The sequence below is a fragment of the Argopecten irradians genome, chromosome 1 (genome assembly GCF_041381155.1).
Source record: "Argopecten irradians isolate NY chromosome 1, Ai_NY, whole genome shotgun sequence".
NCBI lineage: Eukaryota > Metazoa > Mollusca > Bivalvia > Pectinida > Pectinidae > Argopecten > Argopecten irradians.
In genome coordinates, this window is record NC_091134.1 from 35,129,242 (window position 1) to 35,156,360 (window position 27,119).

The window sequence follows — 27,119 nt, forward strand, 5'->3', positions numbered from 1 at the left end:
CCTCTTATTTCCCTATTGGGCCCTGCCCCTCCTGCCCCCGGGGGGTCAGAGCCAAAATTTATACAAGTTCTGTTCCCCTTCCCCCAAGGATATTTGTGGTCAAATTTGATTACAATCCATGCAGAACTCTAGGACAAGTAGCGATTTATAGGAATTACCTCTATTTCCCCTATTGGGCCCTGCCCCCGGGGGTCAGAGCCAAAATTTATACAAGTTCTGTTCCCCTTCCCCCAAGTATGTTTATGGCCAAATTTGGTTACAATCCATGCAGAACTCTAGGACAAGTAGTGATTTATAGGATTTACCTCTATTTCCCCTATTGGGCCCCACCCCTCCTGCCCCCGGGGGTCAGAGCCAAAATTTATACAAGTTCTGTTCCCCTTCCCTCAAGGATGTTTGTGGCCAAATTTGGTTACAATCCATGCAGAACTCTAGGACAAGTAGCGATTTATAGGATTTACCTCTATTTCCCCTATTGGGCCCCGCCCCTCCTGCCCCCGGGGGGTCAGAGCCAAAATTTATACAAGTTCTGTTCCCCTTCCCTCAAGGATGTTTGTGGCCAAATTTGGTTACAATCCATGCAGAACTCTAGGACAAGTAGGGTTTTATAGGATTTACCTCTATTTCCCCTATTGGGTCCTGCCCCTCCTGCCCCCAGGGGGTCAGAGCCAAAATTTATACAAGTTCTGTTCCCCTTCCCCCAAGTATGTTTATGGCCAAATTTGGTTACAATCCATGCAGAACTCTAGGACAAGTAGCGATTTATAGGATTTACCTTTATTTCCCTATTGGGCCCCGCCCCTCCTGCCCCCGGGGGGTCAGAGCCAAAATTTATACAAGTTCTGTTCCCCTTCCCCCAAGGATGTTTGTGGCCAAATTTGGTTACAATCCATGCAGAACTTTATGACTAGTAGCGATTTAAAGGAAATGTTGACGGACGGACGACGCGCCATGACATAAGCTTTTCTTTATAATAAGCAGAAAACATCAAGAAATTCTCTATAAACAAGGAGACAAAACACAAATATACTGCAGCCTCCTAAAGCATACAGACATTCACACACACAACACATGGCAGACAGGGGAGGCCATCTATGAAATATTGAATTTTCCACGGCTATAGTGATTCAAACATACTTTAATTTTTCACCTTTGACCTTATGGAGGTCAAGGTCAAACAAATGATAAGAAACTAACACTTTGACAATAGCAGCATGTGATAAAGTCATACAATTATACATGTACTTTATTTTATTGAGATACTGAAGTATCTTGTATTATAAACCTTGGAAATACTAACATCTCTGATTTATAAAAGAACCATCAGAACATTTGTACTTGATCTATGACCTTGAGGTCAAGGTCAATGGCAATCAAGGGTGTTTTCTATAATTAAGCTGTGAAAACAACAAATCAGAGAACTGTATAGGAGAATCAGTACCAATATTCAGTAGACTTTCCTCCTTAACCCTATAGAAATTGATAAACAGTACCATGAAAGGGATGTTCTTATATTTCATAAACCAATCATCAACTGAGAAAAACAATTAGAACCAGTTTTACTCTTGGTCAAAGGTGAATTTATATTCCTGTCACTGAATGGAAACTCCCAATGCCAACAAGATATTTGTCACATACAAGCCATTTTGGCCTGTTTTTACACTACAATGAGAAGGAGGACAGCAGACTTGAATCAACAAGATATTTGTCACATACAAGCCATTTAGGCCTGTTTTTACAATCTCAATAAGAAGGAAGACAGCAGACTTGAATCAACAAGATATTTGTCACATACAAGCCATTTAGGCCTGTTTTTACAATCTCAATAAGAAGGAAGACAGCAGACTTGAATCAACAAGATATTTGTCACATACAAGCCATTTAGGCCTGTTTTTACAGTCCCAATGAGAAGGAAGACAGCAGACTTGAATCAACCATTTAGGCCAGTTTTTACACAGGACCAGATGGTTTGTATCACCTGATGTCACTGAGAGCAGTATAATGGTGGCCTGGGTGACACTAACTAGACAGAACTGACCATAAACCATACATGCTCCTCGATGACCTGGGCCACAGCTGTTAATGACACATAAACTGATGAAAACTAAATAAACAATGATAAATAATTTTTCAGCAGACGTCTTGAAAGACTTGGAAATTTCTCTGCCTATTGTATTCTTTTATCAAATAGGTGTTAGGAAGATCAGCTACATGTTATAGGTATATACAACTCTTATGCCTTTACCTATAGGCAAGGCAGATTACTTCCTTTGATACCATAACAAGGTGAAATAGAGAAGGATGTGATTTTTTTTGACAGGTGATTTTTGCCTTGAACTTCTTACCCCAACCGGCTGTCTGTCCTTATTCATATAATGATTCAACTGTCTGAACATTCAGCTGAATGGACAAAAAACAATATGGGAAATGGTGTTTGGTGGCTTGCGGCTTACCTGAGCTTGTCATGAGATATACACCACCTAATCTCCATATAATTGATAAACTGATAAAGTCCTGATAAACGAAATGGCAGTAAGAATTTGGGTGTCAAAACTTTTGTAATGGCAATTTAATACAGATAAAATTGGCATCCGAAATAAAATCAGTATCTAAAAGTAATCAAAATCTCATTGAAAAATTCAGATGTAGTTTTGAATACCTCAGCTTTAACGTGCGTCATTGGTAAGCTTTAAATGTGATATATATATAGATTATACAATATTGCATTCAGCTGAGTGACATTGTATTAAGGAGGTGACATTTATATACAAGATCCCTTCATACATTGTAACTGGTATGTATTCTAAAGCTTTGCAATTAAATTACATGTATATATAGGTATTCATGTATACATGTACCCTAATTTTTAAATACCCAATGTTTAATTACCCAATGCCTTGCTGAACTACTAAACAATGATAATAAAAGGTCTTTGTAAAAAATATAATATTTCATTTGTATAGATAAGAGATTACCATGCACCGCTTATTATAATTACTACTAATAAAATGTTTTGATAAGGTTTAAACAAGTTGTACCCTTTTTTTACATATACCACAAATCAACATCCTTATTAAAATAATGGCCTAATAGGCCTGTATCAGCTAACTTCTATTATGTATTTGCAGGTTCGATCACAAGCTATAGTCACCGTAGTGAAACTTAAGTGTGATCAAACTTACTTTAGTTTCATGTTGTGCACATGTGTACAGAAAAAAAAAATTGTAATGCGCATATCTTATCGACTAGAGCTCAACCACCGATTTCCTTTAGTCGTTCTACGTTAACTTAACTTCTTTTGCGCATGCGTCATTTTTTGAAAACATGGCAGTGATTGGTTGTGGCTTACACACATGTTTAATCTCAATAAAGAGAACAGCATGGCCATAGTCATTAGTCAGTGATCGAACTCGCTCATTAATTGTGACTTCATCAGTTTGCGATCGATTACGTCATACTTTTCAGAGAAAAAAGACAAGTGTTTCGCTCACAAAATAATGACACACTAGATTCGTCCGCCAAGGGAGGTAACTCTTGTAATATATGCAAAGACCGAATTCAGTGATCTACATTCACATTTCTTATATTTATTGAGACTAATATTGCATCTTTTATTGTAAGAGTTCATTTAAGATTTAATTAGCCTATTTGACTACTTGTAACTTTGATTAAAAGTAAAAATTGTTTCTTTGATTTTTAATCTCTATGCAATTTCTTCAAGTCAAATATCAAGAAGTTCTAGAATCTTTTAGTTTATAAAATACTTTAGCTAACCCGTGTGACCTTGGATGAAAGTAAAGATAGATAATTAAATTCTATTAACATGGTAGCATTTTATCCCATGTCCAATATCTAGGTCTCTTGGTTTTTGAAAGTGGATACAACTGGACTTTCTAGCAAGAAAGTTAAAATTCAAATTCAAGATAAGTGTACATGTGTCAGGTAGAATAGATGCCAACTTTTAATCTCAAGAATAAGCATCTCAAAAATGCATTTTTATCAGTACTGGATGTGACTCTAATATTTGAGTATCTTTTTCATTTTTTTCTGTGACATTTTAAAAACCTACAATGTATATCTGCATGTATACATATAAACAAGTGGTATAGACATATAGAATCTTAATAATTGTTATTGATTTGAAAATTTTATTTCAAAAACATCTGTTTCACTTCTAATTCAAATGACAACATGTTGCGGCAAATATCTAATTTCATTTTCAATTAAAATTAAAGTTGAAATTTGCATATCCCTACTGAATTTATATACTGCCATATACCCTTCACTTTTAGACTTATATTTATGTTTGTTGACAACAGGTATCAAGGCCATTTCATCACAGTTACCATATTGTTGTGGTAAACAAATAAAGATTTATGTTTGAATTGCTCTATAGAAGTAAACCTTGGAAGAGTACAGTTGGTCTATAAATACATTTTATCAGGTAGATTCAACTCTCTCAGTACAGTACTCCATTTACCTCTTGAGACAAATTAGGTTTTTATCAGCTTCGCAGCTTTAGACGAATTCTTTGCTCAGAGAGTAGTCCCAGAACACTATTACATTACAATCAATGAAGGAATGGGTCATCAGACTTTATCAACTCTTTACGTAGTTGAGGTGGATATCCTATCAAACCAGTACAGCTCTAAGCTGCGGGAGACAAATTCACCTGAGCTCTATGGATTCCACAGGAATATTCATTATCAGTCAGTCAAAGAGCTTTAATATATCTTTATCTTGATAAAGGAAAGTTCATGTTGTGGTCAGCAGTTATTTTTTGTTATTGAGCTCCTGGAAAATTTCATTAGCTGCAAACAGACAGACATCAGTTGATAATAACATTATAAACTAATTGCCAACTGAATTGCAGTAGCAGTAACTTAATTCACCACTAAAGACACATTTAGACTGTTCTCAACCAAAGACTAAACAAGTCCATTATGAAATTTCAGGGGTCATTGCATAGAAAATTTGTATAAGATTTGGGTGTTAAATATGCTGTAAAACCTGCCTTAGTGAACCACCTCTGTATAATGACCGTCTGCTTAATAATAAGACTACTTCCTTTGCAATGTAAATGGCAAATTTCAATATGATTAAACCTGTGTATAAAGATCAGTGTTCTCCCTTAAGGATTTTTTACTGCTGGTCCTAAGGACCGGCTGCAGACCCTAAAAGTTACTGGTCCTCACTGAAAGTTACTGGTACTTACAAAGTTACAATCCATCCTTCATCCTTGTAGTTTATATAATTACTAGCAAAGTAATAGTTTTACTAACAAAATATATCTGCATATCCGGATTACTTGACTGAAAACCAGAATATTACGAAAAATTTGTTTTGTACAGTTTGATCTTCAACGTTTCTACAATTTTGCTGCTATTTTTTAATTTATATATATATCCTCTATCTGGACCAAAAGTTGTAGGTCAAAGGACCAGCTACACGACAAAAATTGTCTGCCCAACTATAAAGTTGTCGATCAGGGGCACTGATAAAGAGATCTGACTTGGCATTTTAAAAAGGGGGCAGGGTAGGGGTAAGAAGGGGTTGGAGGGGTAGGGCTTTTTATCCAAGGTGGTCTTTATAGACAAGTTTGACTGTATAGATCAAAAGACATTTCTAGATATCAAAAGAGATGGTATGAGATTGTGAGAGTAGGTCATGTGAGAACTTGAAATTGGAAGATGAGAAATTTATGAGATATTTGAATATGAAACTGTGAGAAAGATATATGGGCAACAGCTAGCATAGTTTAAGTAAGTGCAGCTTGTATTATTAAGAAAACTGTAGCAGCAAATAAAATATCAAGGATAAAACTTCTAATGAACTAACCTCATAAAGATCATTATTTGCATGAATGCAGAAATATTTATGGTATTTTTCAAGATTGCCTTTCTTTTTCAAACTTCAATGCATTTTTCATATGCATGATGTGTCATTGGGCAATGACTAAAAACTGCATCATGGAAAACCACTGAGAAGAGATGCTCATCAATAACGGTGAGAATTTGACAATTCCAGCACAGTGACTCAGGATTGAGTGCAAACCTTGGCTTCTCCAGGGACTTCTCTTAGGAAATTAAATGAAAATTATCTCAGCAATCATCCCAATTATGATTAAGACAGATTTTTGTAATTCATGGGCTGAAATTACTATTATGCTGCAAATCAGAGGCAAAAATAAGGACCATACAAAGACCATATTGGAACCCAAGCCTTGAATAAGCTACATTAAAACCAATGTCTTTAAGAAGACCCAAAGAGGTGTTTAAATTAGCATTCTAGTTGATTTTAAGTGGAATGGCTCATTAAAGCTGGACAGATGGATAGAATAGAGCATGGCCAGATTAGAATGGTCATCAAAGGGCACTGACCACTGACTGTACATGGTGGTATTATTACTAACAGCTGGACCAGCACATCCCAGTAACCTGTCATTAAATAACAATGATCAACACTTGTGATCAGTTTAGTGGTCAGTCTTTGTTGTCTGGGCAGTGTTGCTGAGACAACATGCAAATTGGCTCCAAAATCCAGAAGTTCCTTATGTACAAATCCTACACTCCAGTGGTCAGTTAAGTAAAACAAAACCGGGAAATTTCCAGTATACAATAATAGTGTTACAATTTGTAGTGTCCACTGTAGAGATATTTACAGCTTTTCAAAGAGAAAACCCATAAAAATAGTTTCCTTCAGTTACAATTCTTGTTCATGTATTTAGAAAAACAGCTACCCAATGTTCCCGATGCTCTTTGCCATTAACTTACAACAAACAACTTTAAATGTGACAAAATAAAATTAATTGGTCCTTCATCTCACCAACTATCTGACATGTATATATAGGATTGACTGATCTGTACCATCTGATATGGTAAACAGACATTGGGGTCAGCTTGACCTCCAGCCTGACTCACAGGAAAACAAACATGTGTTGTCCTGAGTAAACTTTGTTGATTTCTAACTTGTTTTTCTCACCTACATTTACAACAGCTGGGGTTCTGAGGTCAGTATTCAGGAAAGTTAACTGTCCAGTAGATGGATAAAAGATAAAATTTGGTGGTGGTAGGTGGGGTGGGAGACTTATAACAATTTTAATACAAAAAGATCAGCCTTATTTGAATTATACATTAACTTCTTCAAAATTTTTTGTTTCCATCAAATCTGAACAATCACAAAGACCTGTAGCAGCCAAATACATGCACTTTGTGTCATGAAAAAGAGAAATCTAAGAAGTGATTAGGAATATTGTCAATGAGCCATGTATATATATTAACCATATGTTATCCTGTCCCCTGACTCTGGCAACAGAGGACCAACTGGTCAGTGTATGGGAATGAAGCACTACACATCAAACATCTGTAGTAATATGATGAATTTTTTATGTCTTAAAAATGTTCTTGGTCTTTAACTCATTGAAATATGATTATCATTTTAATTATGACTATATCTTTGTATATATTCTATCTTTCCCCTTTTCCTTACATCTCGGCTAAAGTGCCAGGTCCGATTTATACACAGGTAAATACATGCTAATAGTTTCAGCATCATTACAGCATCATGTATTTTTGGCATTTTACCTTTTACCACATGTATTTTGTCTACAAAGCCAATATAACTTAATTACAGATCTAAACTATGACAACAAGAGATCCCAGAGGGATCTTGGCGCCCACCTAAGAACGATCTTTGTCTGACAAAGGAAAGAAGGATCTTTTCTCTGCTTTTCAAACTTTTACTACATATTACTACACATGAAATTTGAGAAAGATCCTTTGACTACTTTCAGAGATATAATAGTAACAAACTTCAATTATCAAAATCCAAGATGGCTACCTGTACTGTCGACCATCTTGTTCACCGATTGGTCCAAAAATGCAATATGCATAACCAGGGACCTATGGGAACCTGCACATGAAATTTGAGACAGATCCCTTCAGTACTTTCTAAGAAATAGTGGTAACAAGCTTCAACTATCAAAATCCAAGATGGCGTCCTGTCGGCCATCTTGTCCACCGATCGGTCCGAAAATGCAATATGCACAACTATAAATCCCTAAGGGAACCTGCACATGCAATTTGATACAGATCCCTTGAGTACTTTCTGAGAAATAGTGGTAACAAGCTTTAACTATTAAAATCCAAGATGGCGACCTGTCGGCCATCTTAATCATCAATCGGTCCAAAAATGCAATATGCACAACTAGGACCCTAGGGGAACCTGCACATGCAATTTGAGACAGATCCCTTCAGTACATTCTGAGAAATAGCTGTAACACACTTCAATTGTCAAAATCAAAGATGGCGGCCTGTCGGCCATCTTGTTCACCGATTGGTCCCAAAATGCAAAATGCACAACTAGGGCCCTAGGGGAACCTGTACATGAAATTTGAGAAGAATTCTTTCAGTACTTTCTGAGAAATAGCGGTAACAATCTTTAACTATCAAAATCCGAAATGGCGGCCTGTCGGCCATCTTGTTAACCGATTGGTCCCAAAATGCAATTTGCACATCTAGGCCCCAAGGGAAACTTACATGTGAAATTTGAGAAAGATCCCTTCAGTACATTCTGAGAAATAGCTGTAACAAACTTTAACTATCAAAATCCAAGATGGCTGCCTGGCGGCCATTTTGTTGACCGATTGGTCCCAAAATATAATATGCACAACTAGGGCCCTAGGGGAACCTACATATGAAATTTGAGAAACATCCCTTCAGTACTTTAATAGCGAACTATTTTCATAATGTAGAAATAGCGGTAACAAGAATTGTTAATGGACGGACGGACGGAAGGACGGACGACGGACCACGGACAAAAAGCGATTTGAATAGCCCACCATCAACAGATGGTGGGCTAAAAATATACATTTAACTATGACATACCGTTACCTCCCTTTTTGACATTTGGATATTGATTTTTCCTTGCTAAGTATAAGTATACTCCATGGTTTTATTGATTAAACAAGAGGCCCAGAGGGCCTGTATCGCTCACCTGGTTTGTAATGCCAAGTAATGTTCTGGATACAGGTTCATTGTTTCTTTTCTGAAGGAATTTGAATATCTACCTCTAATTCCCCTATTGGGCCTCATCCCTCCTGCCCCCAGGGGGTCAGAGCCAAAATTTAAAGTTCTGTTCCCTTTCCCCAAAGGATGTTTGTGGCTAAATTTGGTTGCAATCCATGCAGAACTCTAAGACTAGTAGCGATTTAAAGGAACGTTGATCGACAGACAGACGCCGCACCATGACATAAGCTCACCTTCACATCTTCAAAACTTCAATAAAAATCCTTTCAATCCCAAACTGCTTATAGTTCTGTCAATAAATCAGTAATCCTCCGATACACAAATCCCTGGAAGCTTCCCAGCAGTGAGTTCGATTAACCAATAAAATGGTATTTTCAGATTTCCAATCAATTCATTTTCATCTCTTCCATCAACGGTAATTTCAAGTTTTTATATACCTAATGAATGTGCTGCTTCAGCTACAAAATTGCCATAAAAAGACATTGATTTCCCTGTCAAAGGCAATTTGATTCAGTCAGCTAGCATTCTATTTCAGCATAAAATTTCTCATTAATTTGAATTGAGATTTTTTTTTTTATTTCATTGAATTATAGAATAGCAAATTGCATATTAATTTGCTATTAGGTGTAATTCATGTGATCATGTCAAACAAAGGCATCTGCTAATCTTCAAATAGAAAACAGACCACAGACCAAATTAATAGTGACGTAATATATCTGATGTTCAAGCACTCCACTATAACCAAGCTATGAGAACTAACAGGAGTGATGGAAATAAATAGGTCACAGTGATCTAAAGGACAAAGTAGCTATTGATCCAAGGTTTAGAATTCATATAACCATGTTGGATGGCTAATATATCTTTGATCATTCAGAATGTCATAGTCAATGGATTAATTCTAAAAGTTAATTAAACCAAATATTTTTTATAGATAAATAGATAAATAGATTTTAACAAAGCGTATAAATGAAGGAGAGATCATCAGTCAGGATTTAAAGGGTTTAATATAGTACATTTATGTATGTAACTTCTTACAACTGAAGCCAATATTGTATGATATAGCTCTATAAATTGGACAAGAGTTCCACTGGCACAAGAAGACACAACACAAATATACCAGTTTTCCAAAACACACTATCACAAGGAGACACAACACAAACATACCAGTCTCCCAAAACAAACTATCATAAGGAGACAAAACACAAACATACCACAGTCTCCCAAAACAAACTGTCACAAGGAGACACAACACAAACATACCACAGTCTCCCAAAACAAACTGTCACAAGGAGACACAACACAAACATACCACAGTCTCCCAAAACAAACTATCACAAGGAGACACAACACACAAACATACCACAGTCTCCAAAAATAAACTATCACAAGGAGACACAACACAAACATACCACAGTCTCCCAAAACAAACTATCACAAGTAGACACAACACAAACATACCATTTTCGTAAATCTAGACTAAAGGAATTAAAACACTTGTGTGACATTCACATAAATGCAACTTTTAAAGAAGTTGCATGTTTGTTCCTTACATTTTGTGTTGTCGAGGTCAATAACCTTGAGACGGGTCAAGGACAGACTTGTTTCAAATCTGTAGGTATGCTCCACAGCCCGTGTGAATGGGAAATGTTTGGAGGTGCGTCTCGTAATCACCAAGGCATCGTTAAACAGGAAAAGTCCAAGGTCCTCAAAGTGCTGGTATACCCTGGAAAAGAAATATTGATACTGGCATTAGATCTAAGATAAATATGATAAGACAATATTTCACAAAATGCTGAATAATTAATCAATCAGTTTTGTTTGCTTTTCAAGCAATATTTTTTCATAAATTGGCCATATACAACCTATAGAATAATATTGAGGAAAATCATCGGATAATTCTCAATTGGCTCATACTATTCTCCTTTACTTTATAAATTTGTATAAAAACCAGAGATAAAAGTGGAGGACAGAGGGAGAGACAAGATTGAGGAAGGCTCAGGATTCTAGAGGGAGGATTATAATTGAAGGGAGATAACAATTGGCTCATAATAATATAATCCTTCATTTTAGATTAAAAGATTATATATGACTTTCATTATTTCTGAAATAAAAAAAATAAATGCTGACTTGCAATATTTTAATTCAAATTTTAAAATCTCTAAATGGCAGTTATATTCAGCGATTACCTAGCCAAACTACTTTGACACAGTCTACATTTTCATTATACTGGCATACATTAATGAGATTAGAATTGGTAATGCTACGACGTATCAATTTGAATACATATTGAAATTTTGTCTGGTAGGTGATGACAGTTGTTCACACTATCATAATGAGGGTTCTATAATCAATCAAACTTGTACGGATGTTTTCAACAGCTTTCACAAAATTGTCTTTATGTCTGACATAGACTTGATAATGACCATTAATGTATCATTCGTGTACTTCTGTTGTTTGCAACAGAAACTTTTGAATAACATCTATTCAACAATACATTGATAAATACTGTCACCAAATTAGACCCTAAAATGTTGTGATCTGTAGATTTTATATAAAAAAATGTGTTAAATATATCAAAAAGTTCTAGTTCATGTCTACAATTTCTTTGTCCATCACTAATATCTTCAAATTCGATGTCAAATAATCATATGAGATACTGCAGTGAAAATCAGCGTTCTCATTACAAAACTACAGGTATCCGGAGTATTAACATTGTACTATGACTTCTGAAGAAGGTAACATTAAGCTGCCATTTCTAAGCAAACACAGAATCAGTTGTCTTCAAAAATGTGTTCTACAATTTCAGGTTCCTCCAAATTTTTAACAAAGACCCTAACATTACGAGAATTTGTTTTAAACCTATAGCTATAAACACAATGACAGGTAGAGGAACGCCCTGTGACAGGCCTGTTCATATCGTTAGCATAACTTGTAGTGTAGGCAGGTCATTTCTCAGTGTCCGACAAAACATTAAAGCTCATTAATGTCTCGTGTCCTAATAATATTCTAGAGACAAGGCCATCAGCTCAAACAATAGAAAGGTCAAAGGTCATTATCAAAGACACCACGGCTTCTCTAAGACTCAAAATATAGCATTGATGGTGGTTTATTAACCTGAGACCCCTTCTCTGTATATGGTTTGTTCTGTTAAACAAAGGCAAAATGTGATTAAAATTTAAACCAATCCGAAATTAGAGCTGCCATTTCTTTTCTACAAACTGATATGTTCTTTGCCAAGGCATGCAGACTCCATAAACATAATTTTCATTTGATCCAGGATAATAAATTTTGATCTAACTGGTCTCCATCAGGTGACCATCTTGCATAAATACAACATATCCTATCCCATGTTATGTACTGTAACATCCCTGTAACAGACAACAGGCCCACAGGGTTTAGCTGTAACACACACCAGGCATGATCAGTCATATTAACCCTTGCAGTGATGTTCTAAATTTTTATAACAATATATTAATTTAATTAAAGTGTTTAATGCATTATATCTAAAAGCCAGATCACACATGAACATAATCATGAAATTTCTGGGGTGGGGTAGCTTTCTAATTAAAGATAAATGTTCAAATTACAAGTGAAATTAAGTTCAATCAGACTTGTATGTCTCATCAGTATGTGTCAGAGTGTAGTAGGCAGGATGCTGACACAACACATTAAATATATTAAGGTGTGTAAATGTACTTATCTCTGATCAAGTCAGTACTTGTTACATCATACTGTGACACATGATTAAGGCCGGTCAGCTATTTATCACTGATGACCAGTATAACAAAATAAGTACTTTAATGACCACCTTGTACCAAATCCAATTATCAATGGTACATAACTCTACCATAGCCAGACTTTGGTTACAGCATGCAGAGGTAATGAGACATGACTTACACCTCTAAACACTAGCCAGCACCAACCCCTGAAGGGCGGCCATTTCTGATGTGTATGTTTAATTAGGGTATAACAGTTGTGTAACACAGGCGATCTAGAACAGGGTGTTATGTCCAGCTCTGATAACCTGTTCAGTTTGGCACATTTAGAGGAACAAGAATTAAACTGTTATGTCCAGCTGAGATGACATGTTCTGATAAACACATTACAGGCACATCGAACTGGCCAAGGGCCATTCCAACAAACACTTTACAGTTTGAACAGATCAGAGAACAAAAGAAGAATATTTATCACTGGCAAAGTTTTAAATTTTGAATGATTGGGGTGGGAGAATCAACACATTAGGGCCTGGATTGGGGTGGGAGAATCTCCACACATTAGGGCCTGGATCTTCCTCCAGAGTCAATAATGTCATTATGACTTATCATGGCAGGACCATTGGCTGCATGATGTTAAAATCTTTAAAACTGGTTTTGAAATGTGGCTAGTTCATGCCGGGATATTCCTCCAAATGTGTCAGGGGTTGTAAAAAGTATAAGATTATCCAAGTGTCATCTGGAAAGACATGTGAAATCATGTACTTTAAGTTCATAATATATAATTAAGTCCATATAGAAGTTATATAATCAATGTATGTCTAATTTCAGAAATCTATATGGTTATCTATTAAAGGTAGGTTTCGCCCAACCAAATAAATATTTTTTTGTAAAATCCGATAAACGAAAGAAAAGATAAAAAACATAATAAAAATACCTCAATTTAACTTCTTTATGTGTATGAGATTGAATAAATGTGTCTTGAATACAAAATTGAAGGAAATCCTTGATTTATTACGATGTCAGCCAGACAGAATAGTATGCAAATGAAGCTGCGATAGATTGTGTTGTCGAAGTTTCGCGCTTGCGCATTGTTACCCACTAAAAGTAAACAAAATGGCTGAACGTAAACAAAATGGCTGAACGAGAGTGTTTGAGAAAAAAAAATGTATCTGAATCGACAACAAAGACAAGGAAATTAGAATGGAATCGGTAGCATCCTATGACATCTCTAGGGAATGAAATTCAGAGATGGTATGTAGCAATTGAAGAAACAGAAGCCATGTCTCAAGCCGGAACTTGCCCGGATTCTGTTGCACGTGGTGAGTTAAATTTCAACACATATGCCAGCGCACATACAGCGACGGACTTACTAGACATATGTTAGATGTACTAAGCTAGCGAGCGCGTATGTAAGTAACATGAAGTGTTCTAGATGATATGATATGTATAAACAGTCCATCGCACTTTGATTTGTTGTTGTTATTTTTTTACTGAACATGTCATGGCAAGACTGTCACTTCTATCTGTCATTTTGTTGCACGCTTCCGTTTGTTGCTGTGGCCTCGTTTTGGAAAAAATACGTCAAGTTCTATGTAAAGCTTGACTTCGCTCTATTTTTAGAGGAGTATTTTTCTGGTCAAGCTAGGCATCTGACCACCCATATTGTTCCCTGTATGCATTAAAAATGATCTGAAAATTATATCTATGTATAGGATAAATTTCAATTACGTAGTCTTTATATTTCATTGGGCGAAACCATCCTTTAAAGATGCTCCACCGCCGACAGAGCATAAATGATATTCATCATTTGAACAATTATTGGTGTTTAATCGTGTAAAAGTTTGTCTAATTAACACAAAAAATAATATAAAATAATGTGTTTTGCCTTTGGAGCATGCGCAATCAGTACTTCATTCTATATAGGATATAGTGCCATGGATTTTTTTCGGGATGCAATTAATCATTTTTTCATATTTTTAACTTGAAGTAAAATTAGAAGCTCAAACTTTTCAATGGTGGTAATGGTGTAAAGTAAGTAACTTTTGTAATTGAAGAAAAATACTAAATCGTCTACTCCTATTTTTGATAAAAGAAAAATTACCAATTGTCAGCGGTAAAGCATCTTTAAGATATAAAGTTATAATTTTCCCCAATGTACATGATAGTAGGAATAATAATGCTACTAAATTTGAAAGCAATGAATTTAACTACAAAAGAAGAAGGCTGTTGTTCTGGTGTACACATACAGGATAAAAATACATGAACACTTTTATTTTTAAAGACCACCACCATTTTGAACTTTGAAATAAAAGGTTGGTTTATTTTAATGTCCTATTAACAGTCAGAGTCATATAATTATAAGGGCATGTTAGGTTAATGTTTTCAAACAGTCAATATATCTCATGTATAGGCTTAGCTAGGGTAATAAGTGTGACACTACAGGATATAAGTGTACTCATCAGAAGTACATTGTAAATAACGAAACAGGATCCAGACTTTGTTTACAATTATCTACTGTTATATCAGGATCCAAACTTTGTTTACAATAATCTGATATTGTTTCTGGCAGTGAAATTTTTCTGCTTTACTATTTTATTTTTATTTTTAAAAATCCTGTGGACTTAAATTTTTTTTTTTTTTTTTTTTGCCACCGGCAATGTCAGTATGTACACTACAACTTACATTGTTTAAACAATACACCAGTTTAAAACTGTCTGGATCAAAGTAAAATGGTTAATGGCTTCTCTGTCATCACCTGCTCTACATAAATGTTGTTCAAGCCCATAAAATAATATCCCCAGGAGGGCTGATTAAACTCCATCAAAGCCCAGTGGACAATATATATGTTAGCAGCCTGTCATCCACACCCCCATTCAACACGATCTGGACCCCCTCTCTCTGTCCGGAGTGGGGGGGGGGGGTTCCAGTAAATCATTCAGGACTCTTGTCACAATTAGACAATTGTATATTATATTTTTTTTGTGTTAAAATGGAGGATGTTAAAAGTCAACAGATGGTACATGTGAAATTGAGAGGATAGACAGGATGAAATAATAAGTTTGACATACATGCCCCCATTTCCCAATATCAAAAGTTCTGCAGAATTCTAGAAAATTTGACTAAATTTGAAATCCAATCATTGACAGATAGAATAGTATACGTGGGAGACATTCTGAATTTAGATAATATACATGCCCCATTTCCCAAAATCAAAGCATAGTTTGTACTCGTGACTTCCAATCAATGACTACCGACCCCCACAAAATGTAATTTAAGACAATAAAATAGAAAGTTTGACTAAACTAGCGAAGTATGAATTTTGGTATTATTTTTTCTTAGTTTTCAACGTAGTATTTTTTTTAGAACAAGTTTACATGTTGACATATTACTTTTGCTTTCAGAATTCATATTTGTGTATTTGAAAATTATTTGCCTCAAAACCTCAAACTTAAAATTTTTTAACTCAAACTACGGTAATACTCTAGTGACTAGGATAGTCATAAGGGCAAAGGGGAGATAATTGAAAAAGCAATCCCATTATGAATCCCATTTTTGTCTGTTATAGCTGTATACTCCAAAAGTATGTTATCAATTCAAGATATTCCTAAACATGGATGCCAAACGGACCATTTTTATCCTATTTTAGAAGCAGAAATAAAAATATTGCCATTGATTAATTATGAATTTACATTCAAAGATGAATTTCATACAAATTAACGTACATATCCCTCGGTCTTAAAAAAATCAAAAAATGTTTAAATTGTTAAAATATAAACAAATTTAAAATAATACAAATAGGGGAATACATTGTGGCATTATGTTATTTTCAAAAACTTGCAACAAACTTGGTATTTACTGGAAATATCAATTAAATGTTTTATCATGTGTACAAGGACATTTTCTATGGCTTTTTTATTGGCATTCTGTTGTCAGTGTATTAACATAAAATTCAAACACACACAGGTATGTGCATGGGTTTCCCTAATATATATATATCTGAGAATAATTATTTCTATAGATATCAGTAATATCATAAACTTTACCCATAATTTCTGTACATCATTGATTTGACAGCCAATTTTGTCATATGATTTTCACCAATATATTTGTAGCATATTATTAATTTCTTTAGAATAATATGCCTTCCCAGAAGAGGCCAAGGAAAAACACATGCGTCATTATATATGATAATTGTTTCGCTTGCTTTTCACAAATAAAATACTCCATATAAGACCTGGCCAGTTAATAGGGCGGAACCCAAGGTAAATTTGGGTAATTTGGAAATGTTTGTATTATGAACAAAATGAAAGGAACGTCTCTACAATCAGCTGGTAGGGAATCAGCTGTTAACAATCAGCTGATCTATCATCTCCAGGGAGAAATTCCGTGACTCATGCTATCCATTTCTCCCGGCTTTGACAGGCCGGTTAAATCAGCTGCTATTAATACTCCCTCACGTATGTTATATCCGACCCAGGATCAGCTGATTTTTACCTGTGTAGATGGTACCTACACCTGTATGACCTTTAACCTGTGATGTCTATACCTAAACAAAGGCAATAAAACATTTTCTCCCTGAGTCAGCATGTTTATTTCTACTGGCCCCAGCGGGCCTTAACAACTCAAGTTTCTGTAAAAAAAAATTTTAAACGCAATTTCACTTCATAAAGTTGTAGGCAGGGAAAAAAATATTTTGTGCTTCAAAACCTTAACAAAATGATTTTATTGTATAATTTAAGACCTTGACATCTGATATATATTTGAAAATTTTCATAATTCATTTGAACAACGTAACACCTCTTCAGATAAACTGTCAAGTAAAATAAAGCTTAAAGAAGATTTAGCAAAATTCTTAAAGTTCAAATTACCATATATCATCATCCCCTTGTGTTACAGCGAACACTGAGGATTTGGACAAGGAGCTGGTGTTGAGACATTTGAATCCAATGTAGATATATATATATAGCCAGCGGGTGGAATTGTACACCCCCTACCGAGTAACAATAATCTTTATGTTAGAGCTAGGATTTCTCTACTTTATCCTCAAACGACATTTAAAGGCTCACATCAGTATAACAATAGCTGTCCCGCAAATAGCTTCACCCCGAAGTTATACATGACCACATACAATTTATACTTTCTTGACAACAGCACATCATTTATATTTTCCAGACGACAGACTTTTTGTTTTATTCATTCAAGACGTCATCTATCAGCCTTGAGTTTTATTTCTAGACCTGATGCAACCTGTTGTTACAAACAGATGTATACATTAAGTTTACCATTGTGCCATATGCCTTTATAATTCACAGGTACGACTTGCGAGGCTCTTAAAAGCTGTAGATAACGTTTTATTATCGTATCATCAAGGCCGCACAATTTCCATTACCAGAACAGGTGCTGCATGCTGAGCTTGCAAACTTTGTATCGTTAAATATTCCAGATGTTTTTGAGCTAACCAAGTTAATCAGAAAAAAAAGTTCATTAGAAATAAATCTACAGATACAAAAGATCTAGCTCATCATATTTGATATTCTAAGAGTACAGTCTTTAGTACCTGAAGAGGAGAGGTCCTGAGGTCTTTGGCTATGTGGAGAGGGGTGAAAGGTCAGAGGGCAGGATGTTGGCACCTGTGTGTCTAAGGGTCAATAATGATGTATCACAGAGACTGAGAATATATCCTAATTAGAGACTGATATACCTGTGTAATGTACAGTACATTTATGGCCTACGGCATCCTATAGTACATCCGTCCTTACTTCATCAGTATCAGTTCATCTACATGTATATCTACTGGTCAATGAACAAAAATACATACAGATGGGCATATAAATTAAAGACTTAAACAAAACGAAAACAAAGAAAAAATCCTTTTCATCCATTTAAAACTGTTTCCTTTGGGCTAACTTGGGCAATTTTTCAATTATTTCAAAATGCAAAGAAGAAAAAAATGTTTTTCTTGAAATACCGCACTAAAGCTGAAATTTTACCTTAAATTGGCAAGTTTTTCTAAAACTTTATCTTAATTGGAACAGTAAAACAAAAAACCTTTGATTTGTGTTTTAATTCTACAGGGTTTTTTCAAGCCAAGGAGTGATTTTTGGCAGCAGTAGGTTATTATGATAATAGCACTAGGGCTGGTTAAGAGACAAGATTGATGGGTACCTGTGTCTATTTGACCCCATGATGTCTGGTTTCTGCTGAACAGCTGATGTAACATTCATACTAGCCTTCATCTTCTTACATATGTAAAATAACAAATGTAAAACCCATATATTTCCAAATAACACTATTTTGTAAAAAAAACAAGGAAACATCAAACCAATTTAAGCAGGATACTTCAAATACATTTAAGTTTTCAGGGTTTAATGATGTTTTTTCCCCTCAGGTTTCGTAGTAATTTATTTTTCTTAGTTTCAGGAGCAAAAACAGTGAAAACTGCTTAAGACTATTTTTTTACCTGCATAGATATACATTTACATGTACTTATGTTTTGAGACAAAGAATTATATATCATAAGTCAAGTATGTCTGAGCAATGCTTTAACGGTTCCTTACAATAATGTAGCCTAATGCCAGAAAAAATATAACAGCAAGGAGAATGAGGTCTCCGGGTCAGTATACTTTAGTACACCTTCATTATATACATACACTGACAGATTTTATACACAGATTTACCTCGGAGATCTCAGGCAGAAAATCCTCTAATTGTTTAAACATACACTCTAAAAGGTTAAACCTTTCTATCGATATGTAGTCCCACTAATCTTCAAAGTGAAATTAAAACATTCAAATTATGTCTGTAAAGATTTAACATTTCTGAGGCACTTCATACCGATCATTTCTTGATATTGTATACACAAGTAAAACACCAACAAAAAAGAAAAGAAAACAAGAGATCCCAGAGGGATCTTGGCGCCCACCAAAGAATGATCTATGTCTGACAACAGAAAGAGGGATCTTTTCCCTGCTTTTCAAACTTTTACTACATACTATATATGAACCTTGAGAAAGATCTTTTCAGTACTTTCTGAGATATGTAGCAGTAACAAACTTCAATTATCAAAATTCAAGATGGCTACCTGTCGATCATCTTGCTGACCGATCTGTCCCAAAATGCAATATGCATAACTAGGGTCGTAGGGGAACCTTCATATAAAATTTGAGAAAGATTCCTTCAGTACTTTCTGGGAAATAGTGTTAACAAACTTTAACTATCAAAATCCAAGATGGCCGCCAGTCGGCTATCTTGTTGACCGATCACTCCCAAAATGCAATATGCACAACTAGGGTTCAAGGGGAACATGCATATGAAATTTGAGAGAGATCCCTTCAGTACTTTCTGAGAAATAGCGGTAACAAACTTTAACTATCAAAATCCAAGATGGCCGTCAGTCGGTCGGCCATCATTGTTGACCGATTGGTCCCAAAATGCAATATGCACAACTAGGGCCCTAGGAGAACCTACATATGAAATTTGAGAAAGATCCCTTCAGTACTTTCTGAGAAATAGCGGTAACAAACTTTAACTATCAAAATCCAAGATGGCCGCCGGTCGGCCATCATTGTTGACCGATTGGTCCCAAAATGCAATATGCACAACTAGGGCCCTAGGAGAACCAACATATGATATTTGAGAAAGATCCCTTAAGTACTTTCTGAGAAATAGCGGTAACAAACTTTAACTATCAAAATCCAAGATGGCCGCCAGTCGGCCATCTTGTTGACCGATCTGTCCCAAAATGCAATATGCACAACTAGGGCCCTAGGAGAACCAACATATGAAATTTGAGAAAGATCCCTTCAAAACTTTCTGAGAAATAGCGGTAACAAACTTTAACTATCAAAATCCAAGATGGCCGCCAGTCGACCATTTTGTTGACCGATCTGTCCCAAAATGCAATATGCACAACTAGGGCCCTAGGAGAACCAACATATGAAATTTGAGAAAGATCCCTTCATAACTTTCTGAGAAATAGCGGTAACAAACTTTAACTATCAAAATCCAAGATGGCCGCCAGTCGGCCATCTTGTTGACCGATTGGTCCAAAAATGCAATATGCACAACTAGGGCCCTAGGAGAACCAACATATGAAATTTGAGAAAGATCCCTTCAAAACTTTCTGAGAAATAGCGGTAACAAACTTTAACTATCAAAATCCAAGATGGCCGCCAGTCGGCCATCTTGTTGACCGATTGGTCCCAAAATGCAATATGCACAACTAGGGCCCTAGGGGAACCTACATGTGAAATTTGAGAAAGATCCCTTCAAAACTTTCTGAGAAATAGCGGTAACAAACTTTAACTATCAAAATCCAAGATGGCCGCCAGTCGGCCATCTTGTTGACCGATTGGTCCCAAAATGCAATATGCACAACTAGGGCCCTAGGGGAACCTACATGTGAAATTTGAGAAAGCTCCCTTATGTACTTTCTGAGAAATAGCGGTAACAAGAATTGTTAACGGACGGACGGACGGACGGACGGAAGGACGGACGGACCACGGACCACGGACGAAAGGCGATTTGAATAGCCCACCATCTGATGATGGTGGGCTAAAAAGAACATAATGTTATCTTAATTGAAGTTTTGTCACTTTGCCATTCTGTGCTGGAGTATTTCAAACAACTTCAGCATCACTTTTTACAGACATGATAATCGAAAACAGAAGACCTCATTTAGGAAATCCCTATCGACCATTGTTGGTAAGTTGTATAACACCAGATTGTACAGAGGAAATAGACAGTATTTCAACTTTATTCCATGAACTGTAGAATAAAAACAATATCATCTGGCTAACCTGCAGCCAAACTAAGGTCTAGCTTACATTATAATCTGTATTCTAATTTGATGTTTCCTTTTCTCTTTTTAAATATTTTTATTGCATGGAACAAACAATAATATGGCATTAAATACAGTTCATGAAGTGTCAGCTTTCACGTACATTATCATTTTTTATTTGAAATGCTTCCAAACATTTCAGCTGAGCAGCCGATGATGTCAAAGAAAAAGTCAGGTCTAATTTTAGACGATTACTCAGCTGGTTGCCACATTGGAAAGCTAGGCTAAGGGGAGATAATAAAAACTTTTCCTTTTCCTCTCTCATTTATGATATACTAATTTAGTTTTAAATTCTTCACAAGTTAATGAATATGTCATAAAAATGTTTTAAGCTTGTTTGTTTGTTTGAATGTGAAAAAAAATCCGTATGTATTTCTTGCAAATATTTTAAAATGCCAACAAAATAGCAACACATTTAAAAAATAAGTTGACATTTATAGCAGAAAAATACATTTTTGACGCTGATATAGCCGTTAACACTTAAACAAGAGGCCCAGAGGGCCTGTATCGCTCACCTGGTTTGTAATGCCAAATAATTTTCTGAATACAGGTTCATTGTTTCTTTTCTGAAGGAATTTTAATATTTACCTCTATTTCCCCTATTGGGCCCCACCTCTCCTACCCCCGGGGGATCAGAGCCAAAATTTATACAAGTTCTGTTCCCCTTCCCCCAAGGATATTTCTGGCCAAATTTGGTTACAATCCATGCAGAACTCTATGAGAAGAAGTGATTTAAAGGATTTACCTCTATTTCCCCTATTGGGCCCCACCCCTCCAGCCCCCGGGGGATCAGAGCCAAAATTTATACAAGTTCTGTTCTCCTACCCCCAAGGATGTTTGTGGCCAAATTTAGTTACAATCCATACAAAACTCTTGGACAATTAAGTAGCAATTTAAAGAATTTACCTATAATTCCCCTATTGGGCCCTGCCCCTCCTGCCCCGGGGACCAGAGCCAAAATTTTTACAAACTCAGTTCTTATTCTCCCAAGGATATTTCTGGCCAAATTTGGTTACATTCCATGCAGAACTCTATGACTAGTAGCGAATTATAGGATTTACCTCTATTTCCCCTATTGGGCCCCACCCCTCCTGCCCCCAGGGGACCAGAGCCAAAATTTATACAAGTTCTGTTCCCCTTCCCCCAAGGATGTTTCTGGCCAAATTTGGTTACAATCCATGCAGAACTCTATGAGAAGAAGTGATTTAAAGGATTTACCTCTATTTCCCCTATTGGGCCCCGCCCCTCCTGCCCCCGGGGGGTCAGAGCCAAAATTTATACAAGTTCTGTTCCCCTACCCCCACGGATGTTTGTGGCCAAATTTGGTTACAATCCATGTAGAACTCTAGGACAAGTAGCGATTGATAGAATTTACCTCTATTTCCCCTATTGGGCCCTGCCCCTCCTGCCCCCTGGGGGTCAGAGCCAAAATTTATACAAGTTCTGTTCTCCTACCCCCAAGGATGTTTGTGGCCAAATTTAGTTACAATCCATAAAAAACTCTTGGACAATTAAGTAGCAATTTATAGAATTTACCTATAATTCCCCTATTGGGCCCCGCCCCTCCTGCCCCGGGGACCAGAGCCAAAATTTTTACAAACTCAGTTCTTATTCTCCCAAGGATATTTCTGGCCAAATTTGGTTACATTCCATGCAGAACTCTATGACTAGTAGCGAATTAAAGGATTTACCTCTATTTCCCCTATTGGGCCCCACCCCTCCAGCCCCCGGGAGTTCTGTTCCCCTTCCCCCAAGGATGTTTCTGGCCAAATTTGGTTACAATCCATGCAGAACTCTACGACTAGTAGCAATTTATAGGATTTACCTCTATTTCCCCTATTGGGCCCCGCCCCTCCTGCCCCCGGGGGGTCAGAGCCAAAATTTATACAAGTTCTGTTCCCCTTCCCCCACGGATGTTTGTGGCCAAATTTGGTTACAATCCATGTAGAACTCTATGACAAGTAGCGATTTAAAGGATTTACCTCTATTTCCCCTATTGGGCCCCGCCCCTCCTGCCCCCGGGGGGTCAGAGCCAAAATGTATACAAGTTCTGTTCCCCTTCCCCCAAGGATGTTTGTGGCAAAATTTAGTTACAATCGATGTAGAACTCTATGACTAATAGCGAATTAAAGGATTTACCTCTATTTCCCCTATTGGGCCCCACCCCTCCAGCCCCCGGGGGGTAAGAGCCAAAATTTATACAAGTTCTGTTCCCCTTCCCCCAAGGATGTTTGTGGCCAAATTTTGTTACATTCCATTCAGAACTCTATGACAAGTAGCGATTTAAAGGATTTACCTATATTTCCCCTATTGGGCCCCGCCCCTCCAGCCCCCGGGGGGGTCAGAGCCAAAATTTATACAAGTTCTATTCCCCTTCCCCAACGGATGTTTGTGGCCAAATTTGGTTACAATCCATGTAGAACTCTATGACAAGTAGCGATTTAAAGGATTTACCTCTATTTCCCCTATTGGGCCCCGCCCCTCCTGCCCCCGGGGGGTCAGAGCCAAAATTTATACAAGTTCTGTTCCCCTTCCCCCAAGGATGTTTGTGGCAAAATTTAGTTACAATCCATGTAGAACTCTATGACTAGTAGCGATTTAAAGGATTTACCTCTATTTCCCCTATTGGGCTCCGCCCCTCCTTCCCCCGGGGGGTCAGAGCCAAAATTTATACAAGTTCTGTTCCCCCTCCCCCAAGGATGTTTGTGGCCAAATTTGGTTACAATCCATGCAGAACTCTATGACTAGTAGCGATTTAAAGGAAATGTTGACGGACAGACGGACGGACGGACGGACGGACGGACGACGGACGACGGACGACGGACGCCGCGCCATGACATAAGCTCACCGGCCCTTCGGGCCAGGTGAGCTAAAAACTGAAATATCTGTATTACATGTTAACCCACATACAAAATATATATTATGTAAAAGTAACAATGAAATCGGAGAGATCAGAGTGGTGATGTGTTGCTTTAAGATTTAAAACCAGTCAGTATGACAAATGAACTTTGACCTTAATCAAACTTACCAAGGTAATGGTGTGCATATAAACATAAAACATTTTCCTTGGAGATAACTATAATGTTGCATTCTTTAAAATGAAAATCAGTTACATACAAACCTCATATAATAAACTTAAGATTCAATACATGTATCACAGGCACTAAGTCTGTTAAAAGGAGGATTTTTCATCAATGCAAAAAGTGTCAAACCTAGGTAGTATTTTTTTAATTACCAATATTATTCAGGGACACAGAAAAACTTTGAAATGTACTCGTCCGTCGGACAAGTGCTTCATCAAAATCCACTCGTCCAAATGACATTTTAACTTGTCCGCAATATTTGTCAGATAAATAAGTATATGTTATTGTATATATTTTAGCCTACAGCTGGTTTAGATATATCCATTTAATTGTCAGAAATGTATTAATGCCGATTCGGGATAATATGACTAACAGACAGTTTTACAAGAAGACCGACAAAAACATTTAATTCCAAAACAATTTTGTATGCAAGTGTTATAAATCAAAGTGCCAAGGCCACTCATAGATGCTGTGAATGAAGGACTCAAACAAAGGAATAAAGAAATTGGTTTTTCATTTAAATATAGAATTTAGTAAACTATACATACCGTAAGTGTGCAGTGTTGAATTTCGGAGTTTAATAAAAAATATTTACGATATACCGTATTTATTTTATGATATTTGGAAGTTTTTCAAGAACAAAAAGTTGAATAACTTATTATCCTGAAATAACTGTAATAAATTTTCTTTCTAAATTATTTTTGAAATAAAGATTTCAACACCAATGAAACCGCACAGAATCATTTTTTTATAATTCTTTATTAATTACTAAATTATCAATTTCATCAATGTCTCTTCAAAGACAAAAAAATAATAAGTAAACATTTTCGTATCTTAATATCCACTTAACATTGAAGAATATTTTCGGAAAAATATAACATTAGAAATATTACCATTTCCAGATATGTTTTGGTTTCCTTTTTAGAAAACTAACATGGGTTGCTTTGACGACTTTTGACTAATAAATCATGGCCAGATACTTTTGCCAAATAAAAGGTACATTATTTCATTACGTATATCACTCGGATTTCTTGTAAATTCACAACATCAACAAAACTTCATGTAATGTATCAGACTTTAGCAAGTCTTCGTAAGCCTAACAGTAACTGGTTGACGAGATATTATTGTGCAGAACATTTACAGTGAGTTTTGCTTTGCCGACTTTTGACTTATAATAAAACATGGCCATATAGGTTTGTCAAGTAAAGGGTACATTATTTGGTTACTTATAACAGTCAAATTTCTTTTGAATTCATAAGAACGCTATCATCAAGAAAACTTCCTGCAATACATCAGACTTTAGCAATAAGGCTACTGTACATTACACGGCAATATAAGTTCATTTGTCACTTTAAGTTGCTCATACATAAATAGATCTATATTATCATTATATTCTGTAAGTTTATGTTGATAGATTTGGTACTTTTTCCCTTTCAATATACCGCAGTTGTCGATAAACAAAAGACAGAACTCCCGATGACAGATCAAGGGAGGAGGCACGTACTCAAAACTATTAACCTTTACTGCGCAATAATATCTCAGATATAGTTCGTCAATACAACCAACGCAAAAAACTTTATAAGCGTTATAAGAACTTTCTTTTGCAGTTACCTTACAAACATTTGATTACAATAATCGATCATTAGCATGAATTACGTAAAATTTAAATAAACATACACAATCCAAAATCCACCGAAAGTCTGTCGCGGAGGAAGACAGCGATTTAGGCGTTGTTCGTGATTTTCAGGAGACCAGTGTTCTCAGAGTAATACAAATATCATAGAGTCCCAACTGAACACTTAAAACACTCCATACATGGTGTATACGTATGTACAAATTCTATGTCTGTGGTTTTGAATATTGGGGTTTTATTTTTTCATACCATCAAGTATTACGTGAAATGAACAAAACAACTTTTAATTTTCATCGCGGAGAGGTTTCATTGTTTTGATGTGCATTGCGAGGCTCTTTGAGCGTACCTAAGAATGCTGTTTCACAGCATCAAAAAGATATCTTTTTAAAGGGTCAATATTTTAACTTACTTTCCAATGTAGTAGGTATATTATTTTTAACTCCATTAGCTTCATTAACGTCGCAAAAAAACTAAAGCAAATTTCGCTGTGACATCTTGTTATTCGATACACCTCTAGACTCTTGATTATGATATCAATAGACCTTGGATTTATTCATTTTACAATACTGTACACGCGCATGCACATATATTGAAAAAGAAACCGTTACGAATGTCAGACCCTATATAAATTTATTGAGAAACGATATAATTAATAAGGTGTAGGTCATATTCAGTATACATGTCAGAATTTTTCACTCGTCCGACGGACAAGCGTGATGTCAACATTCACTCGTCCGATGGCCAAATCCACTCGTCTAGACGAGCAGACGAGTACTTTTCCCCAGCCCTGTTATTCATCTTTTTTTCTATCTCTTTGTTTAT

General features: G+C 36.1%; 1 protein-coding gene and 1 long non-coding RNA gene across 3 annotated transcripts in view; one reads left to right on the forward strand and one right to left on the reverse strand.

Annotated features, from left to right (window-relative positions):
- The window catches only part of LOC138325602 (uncharacterized), a 47,789-nt gene that overhangs the window by 17,526 nt on the left and 3,144 nt on the right, over positions 1-27,119 (forward strand). The gene's annotated exons all lie outside the window — the stretch shown is intronic.
- Positions 1-27,119, reverse strand: part of LOC138325561 (epithelial cell-transforming sequence 2 oncogene-like) — a 53,794-nt gene that overhangs the window by 1,730 nt on the left and 24,945 nt on the right. For both annotated transcript variants that reach the window (XM_069271323.1, XM_069271313.1), the window contains exon 24: positions 10,577-10,749. In XM_069271323.1, coding sequence (XP_069127424.1) covers positions 10,577-10,749 — 173 coding nt within the window. The remainder of the gene's footprint in view (positions 1-10,576; positions 10,750-27,119) is intronic.